The following is a 19,727-nucleotide window of genomic DNA, read 5'->3' as shown; positions in this document are numbered from 1 at the left end:
CACATAAAATGTAAGACTATATAAATAGCAGAGCGGCAATCGATTAGTTGAGTTTGGCTTAGATCACAACAGGGCTACGACACTGTAGATCAACTTGATTGTGTTTTGACGGGACTGAAGGTAAGGTTTTCCATTTCCTTACTGTAATTATGATAGTCAGTGTGTTGGCCTCAGTAGGATCAGTGTCTGGTAGCAAGCACTGTGAAACCATCCAGCCCTTTCTTTTTCTGAATTCGTCACATAGCTCTGCTTTGTCAGTACGTAAGTGAGTAATGCCAAAAGGCACTTTTTGTGTGCACATGGGATGCCACTGGACTGTGTCAGGCAGGGCCGGCTCTACCCAATTTGGTGCCCTAGGTGCCCTAACCCTAACCCGCACCTCCGCACCCAATAACGACACATCACATGCTCACACATAATTTAGGAACATGTCACTGTTTATTTATTTGTAATGTTTATATATATTTTTTTTTCTAGACAGAAAACACTAAGTGAGTGGGCACAGAAAAATTATTATTTTGTTATTATTTTCCCTCGAGGCCAAGGGGGACTGGCGGCGCCCCTCCAGCAGATGGCGCCCTAGGCGACCACCTATATTGCCTATGCCAAGAGCCGGCCCTGGTGTCAGGTGAGAACCGGTGTTATCATATGCCGGCATATGGTCGGACCCACCTGCGTCAGGACAGAATCTGTCGTGTGTGTATAAAATGCGTCAGGACGGTGTCAGGTTGTAACGCTGCTGGTCGATTAATCCCACAAACAGCAGACTTTTTTGCAGGAGTCCATCCTTCACTTCCTGTTTGAATGTAATGTTTTTTTTCTATACCGTACCGTGTGTCTGCTTGCCCTAAACCTCACACACCGTGCTGTTGTTGTGTAGGAATCGACAGATTTTCGGACTGGCTGATTATTAGGCATTTTGCCGATTATATGTGTTTGGTATTTTAATTTAAAGATTGCTGATAAAATAAATTAAGAAAAAAATGCAAAGAAAGTGTAAGCATGGGAGGAACTTTTACTTTGTAAAACCTCAGGGAGCTATTTTTATTTATTCATTTCTTATTTAAATTGTCACTTAACTTTATAAAAAAAAGTTGCTGGGAACTTGCTGTATATGATTTTGAATGTTTTAGTTTGATTAAGCATTTTCTAGAAATATTTAAATAACGTTTTGTGTTGGAGTTTGTTATATTTAACATTCTAAATATTGACAGAAAGATTTTCATTTTTATTGTAAATGCATATCGATTTTAAATATTGATAATGATATTGATATGAAACCTGCATGTACAAATAAAATAAGATCAGAAGAGAATACATAGAATGCATCTTTGCATGGATAAACCCACATGATAATGCTAGTAAAAGTACAATAAAAAAAGGATTGTATAAAATGCATAAAATTAAGGTAAATACAACATTTTAAAGAGGAGCAGCAGTGCAGAACTGGGAAGCAAAATGAGAGGTAGTCGGCCCTGAAAAACTAATATTGGTAAACCTCTATTGTTGCATGTACTATAGTTGGCTAAACATAATCGTGTGCCACGTCGTTCCCCCGTCATCACAGAAGCAGCATCCAGAAGCATAAACAGCTGACGCAGAAGGAAACCTAAAATGTCAGAAGTAGACGTGGAAGGTCACTGACAGAGCGGCCCCATGTGATGAGTTGGGATGAGAACGTGTTGCGGTTACACGGCCCTCTGAAAGAGCCACAACTTACACATGCATGTGTGTGCGTCATAGGTGCACTGCAGTACTTTAGCAAACCCCCAGGGACCAGATTACGTGATCAAAGTTTCAACAGCTAAATGTGCAATAAATGTGCTTCGACAGATGCTTCATATTGCATTGGGGATGTGTATTTACATTGAATTCATCCATTGTTTGGTGTATAATATGGTAATTTGATACGTCTTTATTAAAACCAAACATCTCCTGCAGTAATGACTCCAGTTTCATTCTCTCGGACTGAAATGACTCTATCTGCTACCTGATATTTCTTAAAGTGACCGTGGGGGAAACAGAGCAGTAGTTGACCTCTGAACCCTGATGTTAAAGTCCAGGCATTTGTCTCTGGCTGCTGCTATTTTTTTTTTCCTCCCGCAGGAAGTCGGGGTCATTTCTTTTCCTGTCCCCGGGAACATGCGGCAGAGGGGACGGGCTGGTGGAGAAAGGGTGGGGGTTGTCAGGCCAGTAAATAATCCACTTTACTCTCTATGTGCTAATAAAAATGCTAATGTGTTTTGGAGGAGGGGGGTGCGATTGTTTGACGAGGCAGCACCAGAATGAACGCAGACAGAGGGAAGGAAGCTTTATTTCTTTCTTTTTTTTCCCTCCCTGCGTGTTTGAGGTGATGGGACAGATACGCTGAGAGTAGAACGTCTTATCAAGCAGCGCAGACATGATGCTGAGAGCCAGTGATTCATTACAGGTGACAGCCGCTGGATCTATCTACGCACAGCCGCTGCAGAGGAGGCTCTCCTACCGGCAGCAGGATATAAAGAGCAAGCTGCACTACCGCAAGCTCACAAATATCAAAGCGAATATCAAAACCGCTGCATTCTGCACTAACTGTGACATCTCTTCAGTGGTGCAGCTACACACAGACAATGCATCTGAACTCATGTACTCAAGAAGATGCTATCTGGTAACAGCGGCTCATTTGTTTTATGGCTCTCCTTCCACTGGGTGTGTATCAGTAATAAAGAGGGAGGGTAGTGCAGGGTGATGGGACATCTGAGACGCATTATGAATCTTTGTGAGATTGGATTTTGCACAGGGTTCAAACTCAGGTCAGACCTCAAAACCTCCGTTAGCCTCAAGATTGCAGGGGTTTCATGGAAATGCGTGAGGGCCAGTTAAAAGCAGTGGAGCACAGGGATGATAGCTTTGTTTAACTGTTTGTCCTCATGCAGGAGTAACACTAAAGACTGATGGACAATTTCATAAAGAATGGACTACGGCTGCTGATAGCAACATGAATTGCATTTGCAAACGCTATCTGCCTAAAGTCCAGTTGCTAGGACATTGCTTTAATGATAAAACAACATAAACATGGACATAAAGCTTTGCAGCTGAGACCCTTATTTTGTGTTTGATCCACAGACTGTATATAAAGATGGATAACGCTCCCCCACTTACAACTGAAGACAACTGTCTTTCTCTACAGTTGTTGTATGGTGTCTACATTTTCCCTATATGTAATCTATTATACCTGTTTGGTAGACAGAGGTGCCTCTGATAGATAGTACTATATACTACAGCTGTTCATCTTAAATCCTTCTGTACTTTTACTTTTACGAGTTGTACATCGTCGTTGTTTTTTTTGTATATTTACACAGGATATGCGATACATTTTTTTTTTACATGTGTACTGTTCTTGTGTGTAGATAAAATACAACAATTCAATCTTCATATAAATTGTTAGGTGTCTGTATATATATATATATATATATATGTATATATATATATAAATATATATAAAGGACTATGCGACTACACTGCCTATTTCTGTCCTAAAATGTATTCAGAGACGTATACTGGTGCCCTGTTACTCATCAAAACAGTGAAACTAAGCAGCACTGATCAAATAAAAACCAATATTTGGTTACTGCATTGTCTTTTTCTCACCTAAAATGTTAATGTTTAAAAAACATGTTTTAGCTTACTGTTTAACTGGAATTCGAGATAGCTGCCGGAAAACCCCTGTTTCCACATGATGTCGTCCATCACCATTTATTGGTCTGATCAGGCGATAGCATTCTGGTAGTTTTTTTTTTTTTTTTTACCTTTGGAGTAGTATTTCTACTGCATGAACTACCTGGTTTTATGTGATGTTCTTCTTTATATCAGTGAAACACTGATACAAACTAGTCTGAGGGGATGATGTGCAAGAGGAGAAAAGAGGCTGAGAAGCTCAGGTGAGGAGAATAAATTAATTAGGCAGTTGAACAGGCAGGGAGCTGATTGGCTGGGAGAAACTGAGGAGCAGGGAGGACAAACGAGGCTGATGCAGGGCAGGTGTGTAGCTGGGTAAAGGGGGAAAATGCATCACAGGAACACAGTTAACACCTCCTCATCCCCGTAACCCAAAGGGGCACGTTTGGCGCATTCTATGCACTTTGCAGTCTTCATTTTAAGACCATTTTGGCCATACATTTTGGCAAGATTGTGTATGTTTGTTGAATCTTTGAATTTGCAGCTCAGCTAAACTAAACATTCATACTGTTAAGTGCAAAAACTGTGCTATTTTAACCCATTCAAACTGCAATTTTTGATCCCACAGCCTAAAAACATGCATTGTATTATTTCTGGGTGTCATTATGGGCTTTTGCCTTGGAATTAGTCATTTTTACTATTTTCCAACTGATGATGTCATTTTTTAAATCATATCTGGCATATGGAGAAAATACATGCTATTTCCAATAGGTGTACTGTCACATCAATGTTGCTGCAAATCATTAAATCATCACTATACTACTACTACTACTACTACTACTACTACTACTACTACGACTACTACTACTACTACTACGACTGCTACTACTAATAATAATAAATCTACTTTGCATGAAGTATATTGAAAATAATTAATAGTGTGTGTTTATTTTTTTCATCTAAGACATAGTGGCATCATGACAAAAAAAAAACAACAAAACCCTGGAAAAATTTAGAAAATTAATGAATATTTGATATTTATGATTAGAACTGATGTTGGTTAAAAAAATAAACTCAATGAAGGTAGAAACTAATATTAATGTATAATATTTTTTAAGGCTTGATATATAGAGCGATATGAGTGTGTGTGTTAAGGATTCTAAGGGTTTGTATTAATTTGACTGAGTGAAAACAAAGACAGACTCACTAAACTTATATGACTCTTTTAAGATTCTTAATCCATTCTTCCAAAAAAGTCATCAAACACTGACTGTGACAAAAACATACTATGTAACCAAGTGACAAACCTAAAACTGATCAGCGTCTCAATACCAGTAACACCAGACAACTAAATATAAAATATATGATGTAATATATGGTCTTGTTCTACATGATTCCATATAAAAGTCTCTTCTTCACTGCTAACAGCAATTTCAAGCCCCAATCAGTGTCTTCACAGGATGTGTTCAGCCACAGTACTTTGTGGTCAACCATGTTTAAAAGCACTCAGAGCCCAACACGTGATTGCTGCAATTATGTTTGTAAGATGAAAGAAAACTTCAAGTCTAAAAATGCTCAGAGTCTCGGCTATACATGAAAAGTGCAAAAGGAGAGTCAGTCAGGTAAAGTCAAGGGGCCAACAAAGTCCTTAGGGTTCATTCTCAGAAACATGAATGCCTATTCCAACTGTGCTAATCAATTTGGTATTTCTTGATTTCACAAGATAAATAAAAAACTTGACCTGCTGGAGGCACTAAATAAAAACTCAGGAGTACATTAGCATAGATCCTCTGGGAGCCAGGAATGACATACCAAATGTAACGCCAATTTATCTGGTATTTGTTGTTACATTTCACAGGATAAGTGAAAACTTTAACCTGCTGGTGACACTAAATAAAAACTCAGGAGGACATGTATCACAGTGTGATACATCCTCTGGGAGCCATGAAACTTCCACCAAATATTGCACCAATTATTCTGATTTATCTAGTAGCACTCTGGGAGCCATGAATGCTATAACAAATGTTAAACCAACGTATGTGATATTAATTGATGTATTTCAGAGGATAAGTAAAAACTTTGACCTGCCATGGCGCTTGACAAAAACTTATTGGGACAAAGTCAGTAGGATACATTCTCTGGAAGCAATGAATGTTGTAACAAATGTTATGCCAGTTTACCTGTTATTTGTTCACACATTTTCACCAGAACAGTGAAATTGCTGCCATGCTGGTGGCAGTAGAGGACAAATTGTGTAGGATTCATCCTCTGGGAACCACAAATGTTATGCTAAATGTTGCGTCAATTTAGCTGGTATTTGTTGACATATTTCACAGGATGAGTGGAAACTTTGACCTGCTGGTGGTACTGAATAAAAACTCATTAGGACAAACTCGGTAGGATCCGTCCTCTGGGAGCCATGAATATTACACCAAGTGTTGTGCCAATCCAGCTGGTATTTGTTCATATATTTTAGAAATTTTTTTTTGACTTGCTGGTGGCAGTACATGAAAACTCAGGAGTTGAAAGTCAGTCTTTTGGGGACCATGGACATCTAATGTCGCCACAAAATATCTCTATTTAAGTTGTAGAGATATTTCAATCTAGTAGAGGAGAAACAGATTTCCATCCCTAATAAAACCACATTTTACCACTTAGCCCTGGTGATATCAAGCCATGCAGAATGTTATCTTTGGTCTGGTTTGAGATATTTGTCTCTGCAGCAGACTATTCCTTTAGTAGAAAATAGTTCAAAAGACAACCAAGTATGAAGTGGGTAGATTATCCCGAGTGACTATCTCTGCAAATATACACCATTTTTTTAAATTTTTCTTTCATGCTGTAAACAGCACAAATTAAATTCCAGTCACAGCTGTTGTATTGCTACAGAAATCTCTAAAAAAATAAAACAATACCTATCTCCATGGCAGGTTAGTATGAAAAGAGGTTTTTCCTTTAACTACATGTATTAAGTCCATCAAGCAGAATCAGTGTTGTAGTAAAGTTGCTCTGATCCCACCTGAACTGTGGTGATTATCTTTTTTCTTATAACCAAGAGCTCCCGGCTGACTGTCTGTGCTCTCTTTAACGGTACACTGTGCAGTGTCTCAGCATCCACAGGGATTATTTTAAGTTAACTCTTAACTTGTTTCCACGCATGCTGCTTTTTTTATTCTCCCCGTCTGTAGTAATTAGCTCTTACGTGTAAGTGTAATTCTCTCTTGACACCTCTCTGCTCTGTTTTTTCTCCACATCCCCGTGCAGTGTCTGGGCATGGATGAGAGGAGACAGACAGCAGTCAGAAGAATCAGACGCTAATTTCCTCAGCGGGAACATTCAGGACATTATGTGAGAGGATTTCGACAGATGAGGGGATTCCCGGAGGAGCCTGGGTGATTGACAGGCGGGTTGCAGCAAGGAATGAGAAAAGAGCAGGGGGAGTCAGGCAGACCCCCCGGGAGCACAGCACATTCCTTGGGTTTTTAATTACATCGACACCTGCTAATTTGTTTTTATACCAATGGACTTCACTTGGAATATTCAGACTTTTGTCTTATTTTGGCTCATATGAGGCACATTTTAACACCAAAACCATATCCAGACCAAGACATAGTCACCTGAATTACCATTAATTAATAAGAAAATTACCCAGAAAAAGACTATAACTATAACAATTATAATTTTAAATAAGTAATTAGAACTGGAAATTTCCCTCATTTTTTGAGAATTTTCTATTTTTTAATATTTTAAATATTTTTGTTTTGCATTACATTTCTTGCCAAGTTGCTCATTGCCATCTGGTCAAGTTTCAAAAGTTTAAATGCTTGTGAAAGGCATTTGAATGCAGCACAAGAAAGCTTTTGATATTCCAGGTTTCAGAGGGTTAAACTTCATCCAGGTTGGATACAGTCAACTGTCATGGAGAAAACAAAAAATATCAAAATGAATCAGCAAATCAGGATGAGTTCAGGGTCAGTCAGGAATTTTGTGATCAGTTGAAGACTGGAAACAAATTGTCCTGAAACAGAAACATAACTGACCCTTTTTTTAATGTTAATGGAAGATTTAATGTTAATGGAACTTTACTGATGAACTATTTGTGCTTACAAAACCAGAGTTATATTTGAAACTCTTCCAAGTGGGACTAATTTTCAGCTGCTGTCCCACTGCTGAGTGGATATTGGAATGTCTATGGAAACAAATCAAATCAAAGGTGTAGCATTCCACTTATTTTCTTGTTGCATTAATGCTACAGCATTTACAATCAAGCCTCCAGCCCTCCAACCTGCAACCTCTAATAAAATAAGCTGCAAATAATGAATTAAATAAATTAACGTAACCTGCATGAATTTGGACTGTGGGAAAAAAGCCACAAAACCCAGAAATAACATGCAAAAATGGCATTATCCAAGATGGTTATCCTAATATGAAAATTAAGCTAAAGTTTGATATTGTTCTTATTGTCATAAATTCGTAGCGGTTGATACCAAGAACTTGCAAAGTAAGTTGATCAGTCATCAAGTCTCTAAACACTTCATCAATACTATAGACTACAAGAAACACAACGACTCAATCAATCACTCAATCATCGACTTTTACAGTAAATCCACGAGTTGGGACATCTTTGCCTGCACAGCAATTGTGTGAATAGATGCTATAGTGGTGCTTTTGTTGTGAAGGAGAAAGAGAGTAGGACAGAGGAGGACAGGGAATGAAGAGACGTAGAAAATGTTGTTGTCCCCGGACTGTTTTAATTAGCTAACCTCAGGCTGCAGCAGTCTATTTTTTACACCTTCACCTGTCGATGGTGTTTGTGATAGTACATGTAGAGTAAACTCAGCAGACAAAGCGAGAGAAGATTGCCATTGATTCTGCAAGGTTCCTCAGAGCAGCCCCCTCATGCAGATGTGCTCCTTCATATCTTCCTTCTGTGCTACACCTGGCTCCACGCGAACACGTTTTTCAAGCGAACATCCTCATTTTGCAAACTGTGGTGCAAGGGGTGGGAGGGAAAAGAGAGGGGAGGGCACTGATGGGAAGTGTGTGAAAGCAGCACTCTCCCTCTCCCTCTCTTTCTCTGGGGAGGTACGTGAGTCAGTCTACCATGGCTAAACTGCAGTGAAGCACAATGCTGCAGAGATTAACTCAGGCCTGTATCTTCAGATCACCTGCACAGCAGTGAGACACACAGAGAGTGTGAGAGAGTGTAAGAGAGGGATTACAGCAGGAGGGTAACAGAGAAGACGGACGAGAGCATGCAGGAAAAAAAACCTGGAACATCCAACGTCTGGATAGCATCTCACCTTTTGGATTTTAATACAGGGAAGGCCATTCTGGGGGAAAAGGTTCAGTATCTGGAGTAGATATGGAGAGAATGCTAGTGATGTATGCATATGAAAGAATAAATTAGTTATTCTGAAGGAAATTGAGAAGAAACATGTATATTAATGTCATACTGCAGAATTTCAGTTTTTGACAAAGTATTACTTTACTTCAGTATTTCCACTCTATGCTACTATAACTTCAAAACTTTTTAGTTAGTTTTTCCATAAAAACATGTATGATATGATTATATGATATGATGAAGTACTATGATAGTAATCTGCCCAGTATTATACAAAGTAGGGCTGGGTGATATGGCCCAAGAATAAAATCGCAGGTAAAGTTTGCAGACGTAATTGTTAAATCTGTACATGGGAAACAAATGTGGTAACACTTTCTATGAAGTCCCTATCTATAATGCATTATAACACATTATGAACATACTTATAATGCATTACAATGCCTCTATAGAGCTGTATAATGATAGTTATACACACTCATGGTTACTTACAATGCTTTATAAAAATAACTCATTATGATGCCAATGTCTATATAGTCTACTTGCCAGCAAAGTCAACCCGGAAATGTTGAGTACCCCAAAGTTTTATGTTATGTTATTTTTATGTTAGTTTATAGTTTATAGTATACGTCCCCAACATTAGGAAACTGCTGAACGCTAACTTGCATATGTTAGGCATTTTGCATAATTTACACTGAACAAAAATATAAACGCAACACTTTTGTTTTTGCTCCCATTTTACATGAGCTGAACTCAAAGATGTAAAACATTTTCTATATACACAAAAGACACATTTCTCTCAAATATTGTTCGCAAACCTGTCTAAATCTCTTACAGTATTTCAGCCATTGCTTGGCCAATTTGGAAATGATCTGGTTAGTTTTGGGGTTTCTTTGAGTATGATTAATCCATTTCTGATCAGTTGTTTTAACAACCGTAACTAGTTTACATACAATTTTCTGTTCTGATGCGTTTGGGTATAATTTTGTTTTATTAAAAAACGTTTTTAGGACTTGTGTGTCCCACCTGTTACCTGTCCCATCCAGTTAATTCAATGCCCTCTAAAACATCTAAATTGCATAAAAATTAATTCAAAATCTGCCCAAATGCAGTTAAAATATGCAGACTTCTGGTTTAAAACATACATTTTGAATTTTGAAAATATCAGAAATAGATTCAGCATTCTCAAAAACCCCTAAAACCACACAAATAATGTCCAAGCTGGCCAAGGAGTGGCTGAAATACTGCTAATATATGCTATTATGCAAATTGGGTATATTTTCAAATTGTTCAACATTTGCAAGTTAGCATCAAGCAGTTTCCTAATGTTGGGGACCAATATTATGCATTTATAACATAAAGCTTTGGGGTACTCAACATTTCCGGCAAATGGCTGGCTAGACTAATAATTAATTATTAACATACTTACTATGTGTTATAGTGTGCATATAGTTTTAAGTAGTTTTAAGGATTTATAAATATTCAAAATACTATATAACAATAGTCATCATTCTGCAACTTAGAAGTAGTGTTTCTTATGTCTCGAAATCCAAAGTATTCAGTGTTTTATTCTGAAAACTGTTTCCAACGTAAAATGACAAAGGGTTTCTGGGTAATGACTTTGAATCCAGCTCACAACTGTAATCTGCAATCTGGCAGTAAGGCGGTTTCATACAGATTTTTTTATGCTTTCAAGTTTTACTGTTGTGACACAATCGGAAAACACTTTTAAAACTCTTATGAACTGCTTAATTGACATTACCGCCATTCACTCTCTTCATTCATTCTGCTGTTTGCTAGCCCCCCTGCTCTCTTTCTATCTCTTTTGTTGAGCTGGGGAGAAGTCACGCCTCTGAATCAAAGAATAATAAATAAATAAATAATAAAGATGAAAATCTTCCATCGTAATGCTCATGTCTGTATCAATATCTCCGAATTAAGACAATAAGTGTTTTTTCGAATGTTCATCATCACAAAGTTTCTACTGTGCCTGTTTAAAACAATACATTTTACAGCATATTATGTGTTGCTCTTGCACTGACTCAGTCCTATTCTTTGTCACTTTACTTAAGGGAAACAAAGACTCCTTGTAGTGACTTATAAATATTTGCACACTATAATATATTATAAGTATGTTCATTATTCATTATAAACATTGGCATCATAATGAGTTATAATTATACCAAAAATGTTTTTCGCCTGCAGATATCTTAGTCGTAACAACACATATTAGTCGTAACACATATTTTGGCGGAGTGAGGTCATGTTCATAATATCTCAAAGCAATTTCAGAATAAAGACGTAAGTATGCTTCAAACACAGTGCTTGTGGTATCCTCACACAGCACATGAAAACTGTTCCCCCACACACGCCTTCTGTTTAACATCTCGTCGCAGTAGTTCTGACCTGACTGATTCAGCCGCATGAGACTGGTAAACCCCTTAACATATAATCAATATCTATTTTTGTGTAAGTCGCAACATGCAGAACATGATCCAGACAAAACCTCATCTACCAGTCTGCTACTTTCTGCTCGTGTTCCTTTGCACTTCAACTATTTGCAATTAGGAATAGTTTATTATGAATGAATTATGCACTCATTACGATGAAAGCATTGGATCATTTGAGCTAAAGATTGTGCTGTAAGCAGATTTGTCCGCGCTGGATGATCTCTGTATCACTTTCTTTACTTTGTTATTTCTCTCGCCAGTCTTTTCCCAGCCAGATGTCCACTGAAGAGCTCTCACTGACCGTTTAAAGAGGCGCCGACCTTCACGGAGAAAAACACCAATCACTTCTACTCTGTTACATTTATTCCTCTAAGTGCATCCACAAGTGAGCAGATACACACATCCTTTATTTATGCGGTGTATGAGCGAGTTGGTAAAATGACTCATTCTCTCTATTCTCTGCCTCCTGGCTCCCACTGAGAGATGAGTCAGAATACGGGTGAAATCTGGGTGAATAAAAAAAACCCCAAAAAATCCCTCCTACTCCCCCGAAAAAACAAACAAAGTCGGAATTCTCTTTGGGTAATAAAAGCAAACAATTATACTGTAAAAAGACAAATAAATCTTTAATCTTTGAATGGGAATGATAAGTGACGGCTGCTTTAATTTCAAACTAAGCACGGAGGAGAAATGTGCCGGTGCTATGCAAATATTTTTTGCTATTGGTGGCACAAATAATGAAGCCAAGTTGCACAACCAAACACAGACATAGAGACACATTAGTGGCACACAAACACACAACTTTTCACGAGTGTGGGAGAGATTCATGTACAGTAGCACAACACACCTCCCACTCATGAATCCAAATACCTGGTGCCATGACAACCCACTGGTGAGCTCCTAAAGCAATTAGATTACAGTTGCATGTGTCACCCACCATCATGCACAGCCCTGCATGTTATAAACAACACACATCATTAGAGGGTTTCTCGCAGGTAAAACTAATTTCTTCAACACCCACACATTCCTACCAATCTGTGACTCCATGTATTTTACTTCCATCTAATAACATCAGCCATTTCTATGCAATGTTGACTTGCAGATGGTTTCTGTAAGCAGATCATTTCCAGATGGCTCAATGTACCTGAAAGTCAGGATTTCTCACCTTCACTCATCAATGAGACAGCCAGGATGTTGACTGTGTGACTGTCGCACTGTTATTGCCGATTAGTCTGAATCTCAGACAGCTCACATCCAGACTCAGAATGTTCGTTATTAAGTGAAGTGCTGCTTCCTTTTTCCATCACTGAACACAGGCACTACTGTTTCCTCAGCCCGTTCTCACTCCAAACTCGTTAAATAGCGCCGCTCTGTCAGTGCTTTCAGTGTACGAGCGTGACGCCGAAAGTAGGGGTCGACCAAAGTAAAGAAAGTAAAGAAACAGAGAAAATGCATTTGGGTGAAGTCGTGGAGGGATAGGGCAAGTATGGACTCTACAGACTCTAGAGGAAGCTTGAGGTCAGTCAATAAAGTACCCTCTGGTAAAGTGACATACTGGATCTTAACCTAATCAACTCTGGCTAATGCCAGGTGTAACCCAGGGATAACGACAGTGTACACTACATGAAAGGGTTCAGAAAAATTGTTCGGAAAAATCAAACATATTTGATACGCTTTGACTCATGTCGAAAGGAGTCTGTTCTCCTCATACACCTGCCGATTTTGAGTCGTTGCCCCTCCTACACTTACAGATTTTGAAAGCCAACATGCCACACCATCTGAACGCAATTTGTGTTGACTGGTAGACAAGGATGGAGTTTTCATGATTTTGCATTCTATAAAATATCCTTTCTAAAGTCATGTAGTGTATCTCCAGCGTTAGACGCTCTTTAGGCACCTCTGCGTGTGATTCCCTTTCTGCTGGTACAGGGCTCAATGCCAGCAGGGCAATGTTTGGAATTAATCTTTGTTAAGATATAAAAACCATAAAGTTTGGATGCTAAAAAACTTCATCTAGTGTAATACAAATCCTTACCAAGCCATCCAGCACCGGAGTTGGGGACACACATGTCTGTCTCGGCACTGGGCAGGACAAACCCCACCACGAACACCTCCACGCCGTCTGACATGAGCGCCAACCCAAGCACAAAGAACAGCTGCCACTGGAACCTCCCGTGGCCACACTCCTGCATGATGAGCTCGTACTGCTGGGCCAGCTCCTCCTCATCTGCCTGTCTCTCATTCTCCAGCTCCTTGCGGCTCTTTAAGCTGTCAGAAACCGCCTGCCCCAGAGCCACCTGGCCGTCCCGCAGCTTCCCATCATTGTGGGCCGGCACACCTTGGTACTCCCCCTCATAGATCTCGTCTTCATCGTCGTGGCCCTCTGTAGCATCACTGGAGGCCCCGTCCTCGTCGTTGGCTGCGTTGTCGGCGTAGTGACCGTCTTGCTGACTGTAAGTGTTGTAGTTGTCATCTTCGTCCTCGTTCTGGAAGCGGTTGTAGCTGCGGTGAGCAGAGTATTCATCAGAGGCACGATCAGCAACTTTGTTGAAATTTTTGGCAGCTTGCCTCTTGGCTTCTTTAGCGATGTCCTTGGCACCTTTTGCCAAGGAAGTCCTGTTGTTATGTGTTTCATCCATCTTGGCACAAGGAGATCTGTGGCACTAAAAGTCTTTTAATTGAAATCTATTGAGCTTTTATTCCACCGGGCGCTACGAATATAAGGTGGCTACTTTTTCTTTTTTCCCGGTCTTCTATTCCCAGACAGACTTAAGGCAGTTTATTAGTGCTGAAAGCCACTCAGCTGCCAGGACACTAATGATTAAGTAATGATGTCTAATTCCATTGGATGGGACCAGGCAGACGGTGCTGAAATGGAGACAGTTGCTCTGAGACTGGAAAGACCCTCAGTCCTGTCAGCGCTCAGCAGAAGAGACTAGCAGCCTGTGGGGACAGAGAGAGAAAAGCAAGTTTAGCTTGATTAAAAGCTGTCTGTCACAAAGACTTGACTGTAACATTTCTTGGCACACTGAAAAGAACTTCAAAAGAACATTTGGACACTGAGACAGCAAAACTGAAGCTGATACAAACTGCAGTCCTCTAATGAATCGGAACCGCTTTACTAAGTGGGGACTGACGAAAGAGAATGATACACTGAGAACAAACTTTGCAAAGTCATTTTGTATTTTCAGACTGAAAAAATATCTGATATTTTAATTAATGGATTAAAAAGAACTCTGAATATTATGAAACTGCAACTGTTTGCATCTCATCTGACAAAAAGTAAACCACCATATCTTTGCCCCAATTTGCTGCATTAATATAAAGACGTAAGGTAAGTAAGCTATAGTTTCCAAAAAGAGTTTAAAATAAGCACATCCAACATTGAAACAAACAGAAAATGATGAGCTTCATGGCATATGTAGCAGCTTATATCATCCTCTGCTCAAAGGGGAAGTAACATCCGGACCTCATTGTTTTCCCACTTTGCAAACATGCTGTTCTTCTTTGACTTAGCCACGAATATAACTGCTTTTTAAATCTTCCACAGTGGCTCACGAACATAACACAAAATGTCACTCTCCATGATCCTGCCAGCTATCCTGTTCATACACTGTTCCGGCACTGGTACCACCTCCACTTGCGGCTTAAGGTGAGACAACTCTGTCCCCCCATTCTGCAATTGTACTTTTTATATAGAATGGCAAAGCCAAACGGCGTAATGTTCTCCTCAGACCCAACTCAGATCAAGCAGTAAGACTAATCAGTGCTGATCAATTATGAACCACAATTTGTCAGAGACAGCACAGTTTTGTGACATGACCTTCTCTACATCGATGAAATATTGATTTTAAGGTATGTAATGCAGGAATAGCTGGTTTCAGCTTGTAAGAAGTATTGCCAAAGTGAAAACCAACTCCAGATTTTCACATTTCTTTGGTGTTGTATCCACAATTTTCATAACTTTCTCTTGTATGCACACTGATTACGGTCCAGCACTTAGTCGCTACCTTTTTATAAAGTCCTGACCTCACCTTCACTTTAAACTGGAAGCAAGAATAAGAATAAGAAGATTGTTCTCTTTACTTACTTTTTATTTAGTCTATGTACTCTTTTTAGGGAAACTTCTACATTTTATAACGTAAACAAAATGCATGTGTTTCTTTTGGAAGATATTTTTTTGAAAAGTAGATCTAGTTTCATTTGGGGATGGAATATTAATGTCTCTCTCCGCAATTTGGCTGAACTATGTGTGCCTAGTCTTGTTTTGAATTATACAGAGAAATTAAAGCTGCTTTAAACAAGCCAACCAATGATCCAGTTACATAGAAAATAAGTCCAAATCGATGTGATTGATTACAAACAATGTACTGTAATGGTGATAACTCTGTTTGCCGTCAGCCAAGCTCGCAAACTAGAAGAACTCCATTTAATTACAACTTGTGTCAGTGAAGTGTTTCTGGAGTATTTCCAGGACCATGCCACTCATATACAAACTGTGAACTGGAGTCCTGTGGTGATTCATACTGATGTATTCTTTTTCCCCATTTGCTGATGACATGAAGCTACCTGGTCTAATCATTGTGGACGAAAAACCTCTAAGCCTCGTCACATGGTGCTGCTCTGTCAGTGACCTTCCATGTCTATTTATGACATTTTAGGTATCCCTACGCATCAGCTGTTCATGCTCAAGGATGCCGTTATTGTGATGTCAACAAATGTCCATGGTTGGATGATGCAGTGACTGTCACTGGTTAAGATTAGGCAACAAAGTCATGAAAGGTTAGGTTATCGTACAGAGTAGAAAAAAAAAACCCTCACATCCACACAGGAAGTGAACAGCAGACTCCTGCACTAAAGTCAGTTGTTTGAGCAACCCAGCCACCATTTCTCCCACCTGCCCTATAAGTACACTCACGCTGCCTACATTACCTTGTGACAGACAGCGTTACAACCAGACACCATCCTTCCACATTACGGACACAACTGGTTCCATCCGGCCATATTCTCAAGTGACACCGCTGTGCGCGTAGCATTTAGACATGTCTGGTGCCATGCGGCCATCCGCCGGTGTATTATAACCACATTATCTCAGAGCAGATGACAGAGCAGATGCATTTGACAAGGTCATTTTTATAGAGCATATAAAATGTATGCTTTTAAATAGAAGCACACGTTTTTTGTTAAGCATGTGAAGTGAAATGGATCAAATTTAAGATAATACTACTGTGATTTCAATGCTAATTTCTGTTGGCGTGTCACTGGTAATTCACACTTTGAAAATAACATTAACAAAAAGATGTACAATGTGTTAGGTTAAGGTTATTTCAGCATTATGCTGCTAGATGTACGACACCATTCAAAATCAAGAAAGAACTACTGAAACTCCAGATGTGCATGTTGTCTGAACAGTCCTTCTGTAGCTCCTGTGAAAGCACATGTCCATGCATAGTCATGCATACACATACACTGTGCAGCACCCTTCAGCAAAAATGCAGCAGCAGACAGAAAACATGTATGGTGACCCCTAAACTTCCTCTTTTGGACTTTATGGTCTCTGAGGACGTTATCGGGGTCAGGGTTGCAGAATTGCGAAAGGTGATAAGATGCATCAGTGCATCTGCAGGTCCTCTCTCAACCAACCACCAGAACATTTGTTGTAAAACAAATTGTGGAAGCAGAAGCTCACAATATCATAATGACCTTTATATCCACATGCTCAGGAACAATCTGACAATTAGACCACATTCTAAATAAGTTTCACCACAAACTCACCACCAGCAAACTCCAAAAAGTACCTCCCTCATCTGTTTTCCATTTTATGTTATGCATTACTCATCTCAAACTTTTTAGTATTATACCTCTATATGAGTTGTTTTATTGGCTGAAGTTTTATACATTGTTTTTGACATTTTGGGAAAGATGCCTGTATCAGAAAGTTGCCAACACTCTTATGTCTGTGTGCTAAAGCTGCTGTAATCAGTATTATCAGTGGTTCAAACGATGGCTCACATGTGCAAAGGGTCTCACATACATCAGTGACTAACACAATAGTTTTTGTAGATTAAGCGCACATTTGTGTCAAGTCAAATAAAACTGAATTAAGTTTAAGTGAATGAATATCATTAATACCCGACATCATTTACTCATTTCAGTGACACATTCAGAGTTATTACTTTCTTGGAAAATTGGCTTTTGTGAGCGTATTTTCTGCCAGAGCTGATTCATTTCTGTGTTTCTGTGCGTGGAGTACATGTCAGCCTGTATGACGGACTCCCCTTAGGGCTCTCTCTGCTGTGACAGTGGCATGGCCTCTCCAAAGACCTGTCAACACATCACGCCGGAGCCGTCTGTCTGCCACACTGCGGCCGGCGGTCACCAGACCTGAAGCAGGGGAAACACGAGCAAGCTTTGGGCCCTCTCTTTACACTCCAAAGCCCCTCAGCAACACTGTTACTGACAAGGCAATTACACAGTACACACAGAAAAGATACACACGCACTGCACATGCAAAAGTCATGTGAAGTAGCATTTTCATGGCTTGGTATTTGACAGCAAAACACTGATCTAATATTCTCTGCATTTTCTTTTATTAATGTCTGGCATTAAGATATTTTAGCTAATTTTATATCCAATATCATTCATGCAGATAGGCAAAAATAAGCTAGAAACAACCACCATGAAGTTTGTGTCACTCAATTTCAAGTTGCTTCTACATTTTACATCCATGTCTGTGAAAACATGTACGCTTAACACACAGGTGATCTATACAGTTAGCACATTTTCAAGGAGGTTTTTGAGGGTTTTTGAGTTACGGCCAAAACCATGTTGTAAGTCACCCTGACCTTGGCCTTTGACCTTCAACCACCAGATTCTTATCACTTCATTCTTGAGTTAAAGTGGACAATTTGGGGAAACTTTCTCAAGGCCATCTTCAGATATTGCGTTCGCAAAAATGAGACAGATGCCAGGTAACAGCGACCTTGACCTTTGAACACCAAATTCTTGGTGTTGTTGGTGCTCATCATTGATTCCAAGTGAATGTTTAGGTAAAATGTAAATAAATTGAGGTTTTGGGTTTTTTTTGAAATATCACTTTGACAAGAATAAGACAATTGTAAGGTCACTGTGACCCTGACCTTTGACCACCAATATCTAATTAGTTCAACCTTATATCTATATTTGTGCCAAATTTGAAGTGTTGAATGTGTTATTGAGATATCACGTTCACAAGAATGAGACTGTTAACACCAGAGGAAAAATCGCATAACATCACTCGATGGAAATGCAGTCATCTTGCAATTGTGTTTTATCGACAATTCTTAAATATCACTTAAGTTTTGCACATATCTGTAACGGAAACCTGCCTATCGTCAATGTGTCAGATAAATATAGTATCCTATCATATTTAGTACCTGACATGCCTATTATTAAAGGACCCTGATTGGTATCTGGCCAAAAAAAGCAATGTCTACATTATAATGTGTTTTATTGTATCTAATTATCAGAGCTATTGACCTTAAGAAGATCAGCAGTCAGTGGCACCTGCTGTTAAAAAACACTACATAAATACCAGACAACCTGAAACAAAGGATATCTGTGAAATACTTCATATACAGATGGTTGATGTGCTCAGATGTTTCACTGAGCTAAAAAAGAAAATATCTTTACAACAAGCCTTAAAACACAAGTTTTCTTGCACTCAGTTTCAAAGTGTCTCAATGTTAGTAGTAGTAAGTTGATGCAATAGGACCATTTAATCCTGTGATATGTTTATGTCCATCAGGAAATAGGAATAAATCATTCTTTTTACATTAGGCTGAACATGCTACTGTATTTGTATCTGCAGTCCCTGGAGTGTGAAGCATACACTGAGGTGTTGAGACGGGGTTAAGTGCCCAAATAGAGCATGGCAGGTTGATGTATGGTGTTTCTGCTCACCTTTGCTCTGCGGGATTAGATAAAACATCAGTCGGGAGCTGTCATTCGAACATAAACGCCGAGGCTGCACAGCAACGTAAAGCAGCCCAAGAGATTTTGGTGCAATGCAGCAATGAAATGAAGTAGGAAATGGGTTCTAACTAACTTTGTGCACGGCCAGATGATGAGACACCAACTTCCCCAGGCCATGGATGTGTCTAAATAAAAAAAGACCAACGAGAAAACTCTCCCCATCCTACGGCTTCAAGACAATAAATAAATAGACCTCCTGACCTGCTGTCAGGATATATACTGCATCATTGCTTCCATTAGTTTAGGTGACGAATGAAGGCAAAAGT

The 19,727-nt window shown here is 39.3% G+C and overlaps 1 protein-coding gene across 2 annotated transcripts in view; it reads right to left on the bottom strand.

The window, feature by feature from the left end:
* The window catches only part of LOC121959920 (synaptic vesicle glycoprotein 2C-like), a 64,766-nt gene that overhangs the window by 35,861 nt on the left and 9,178 nt on the right, over positions 1–19,727 (bottom strand). For both annotated transcript variants that reach the window (XM_088071104.1, XM_042509467.2), the window contains one exon: positions 13,484–14,391. In XM_088071104.1, coding sequence (XP_087927230.1) covers positions 13,484–14,087 — 604 coding nt within the window. In that variant the 5' untranslated portion in view covers positions 14,088–14,391. The remainder of the gene's footprint in view (positions 1–13,483; positions 14,392–19,727) is intronic.

Source organism: Plectropomus leopardus, chromosome 20 (genome assembly GCF_026936395.1).
Source record: "Plectropomus leopardus strain MGB_pleo_1.0 chromosome 20, ASM2693639v1, whole genome shotgun sequence".
In the NCBI taxonomy this organism is placed as follows: Eukaryota; Metazoa; Chordata; class Actinopteri; order Perciformes; family Serranidae; genus Plectropomus; species Plectropomus leopardus.
Note: the sequence above shows the minus strand (reverse complement) of the source record. Positions and strands in the feature narration are given on the sequence as shown.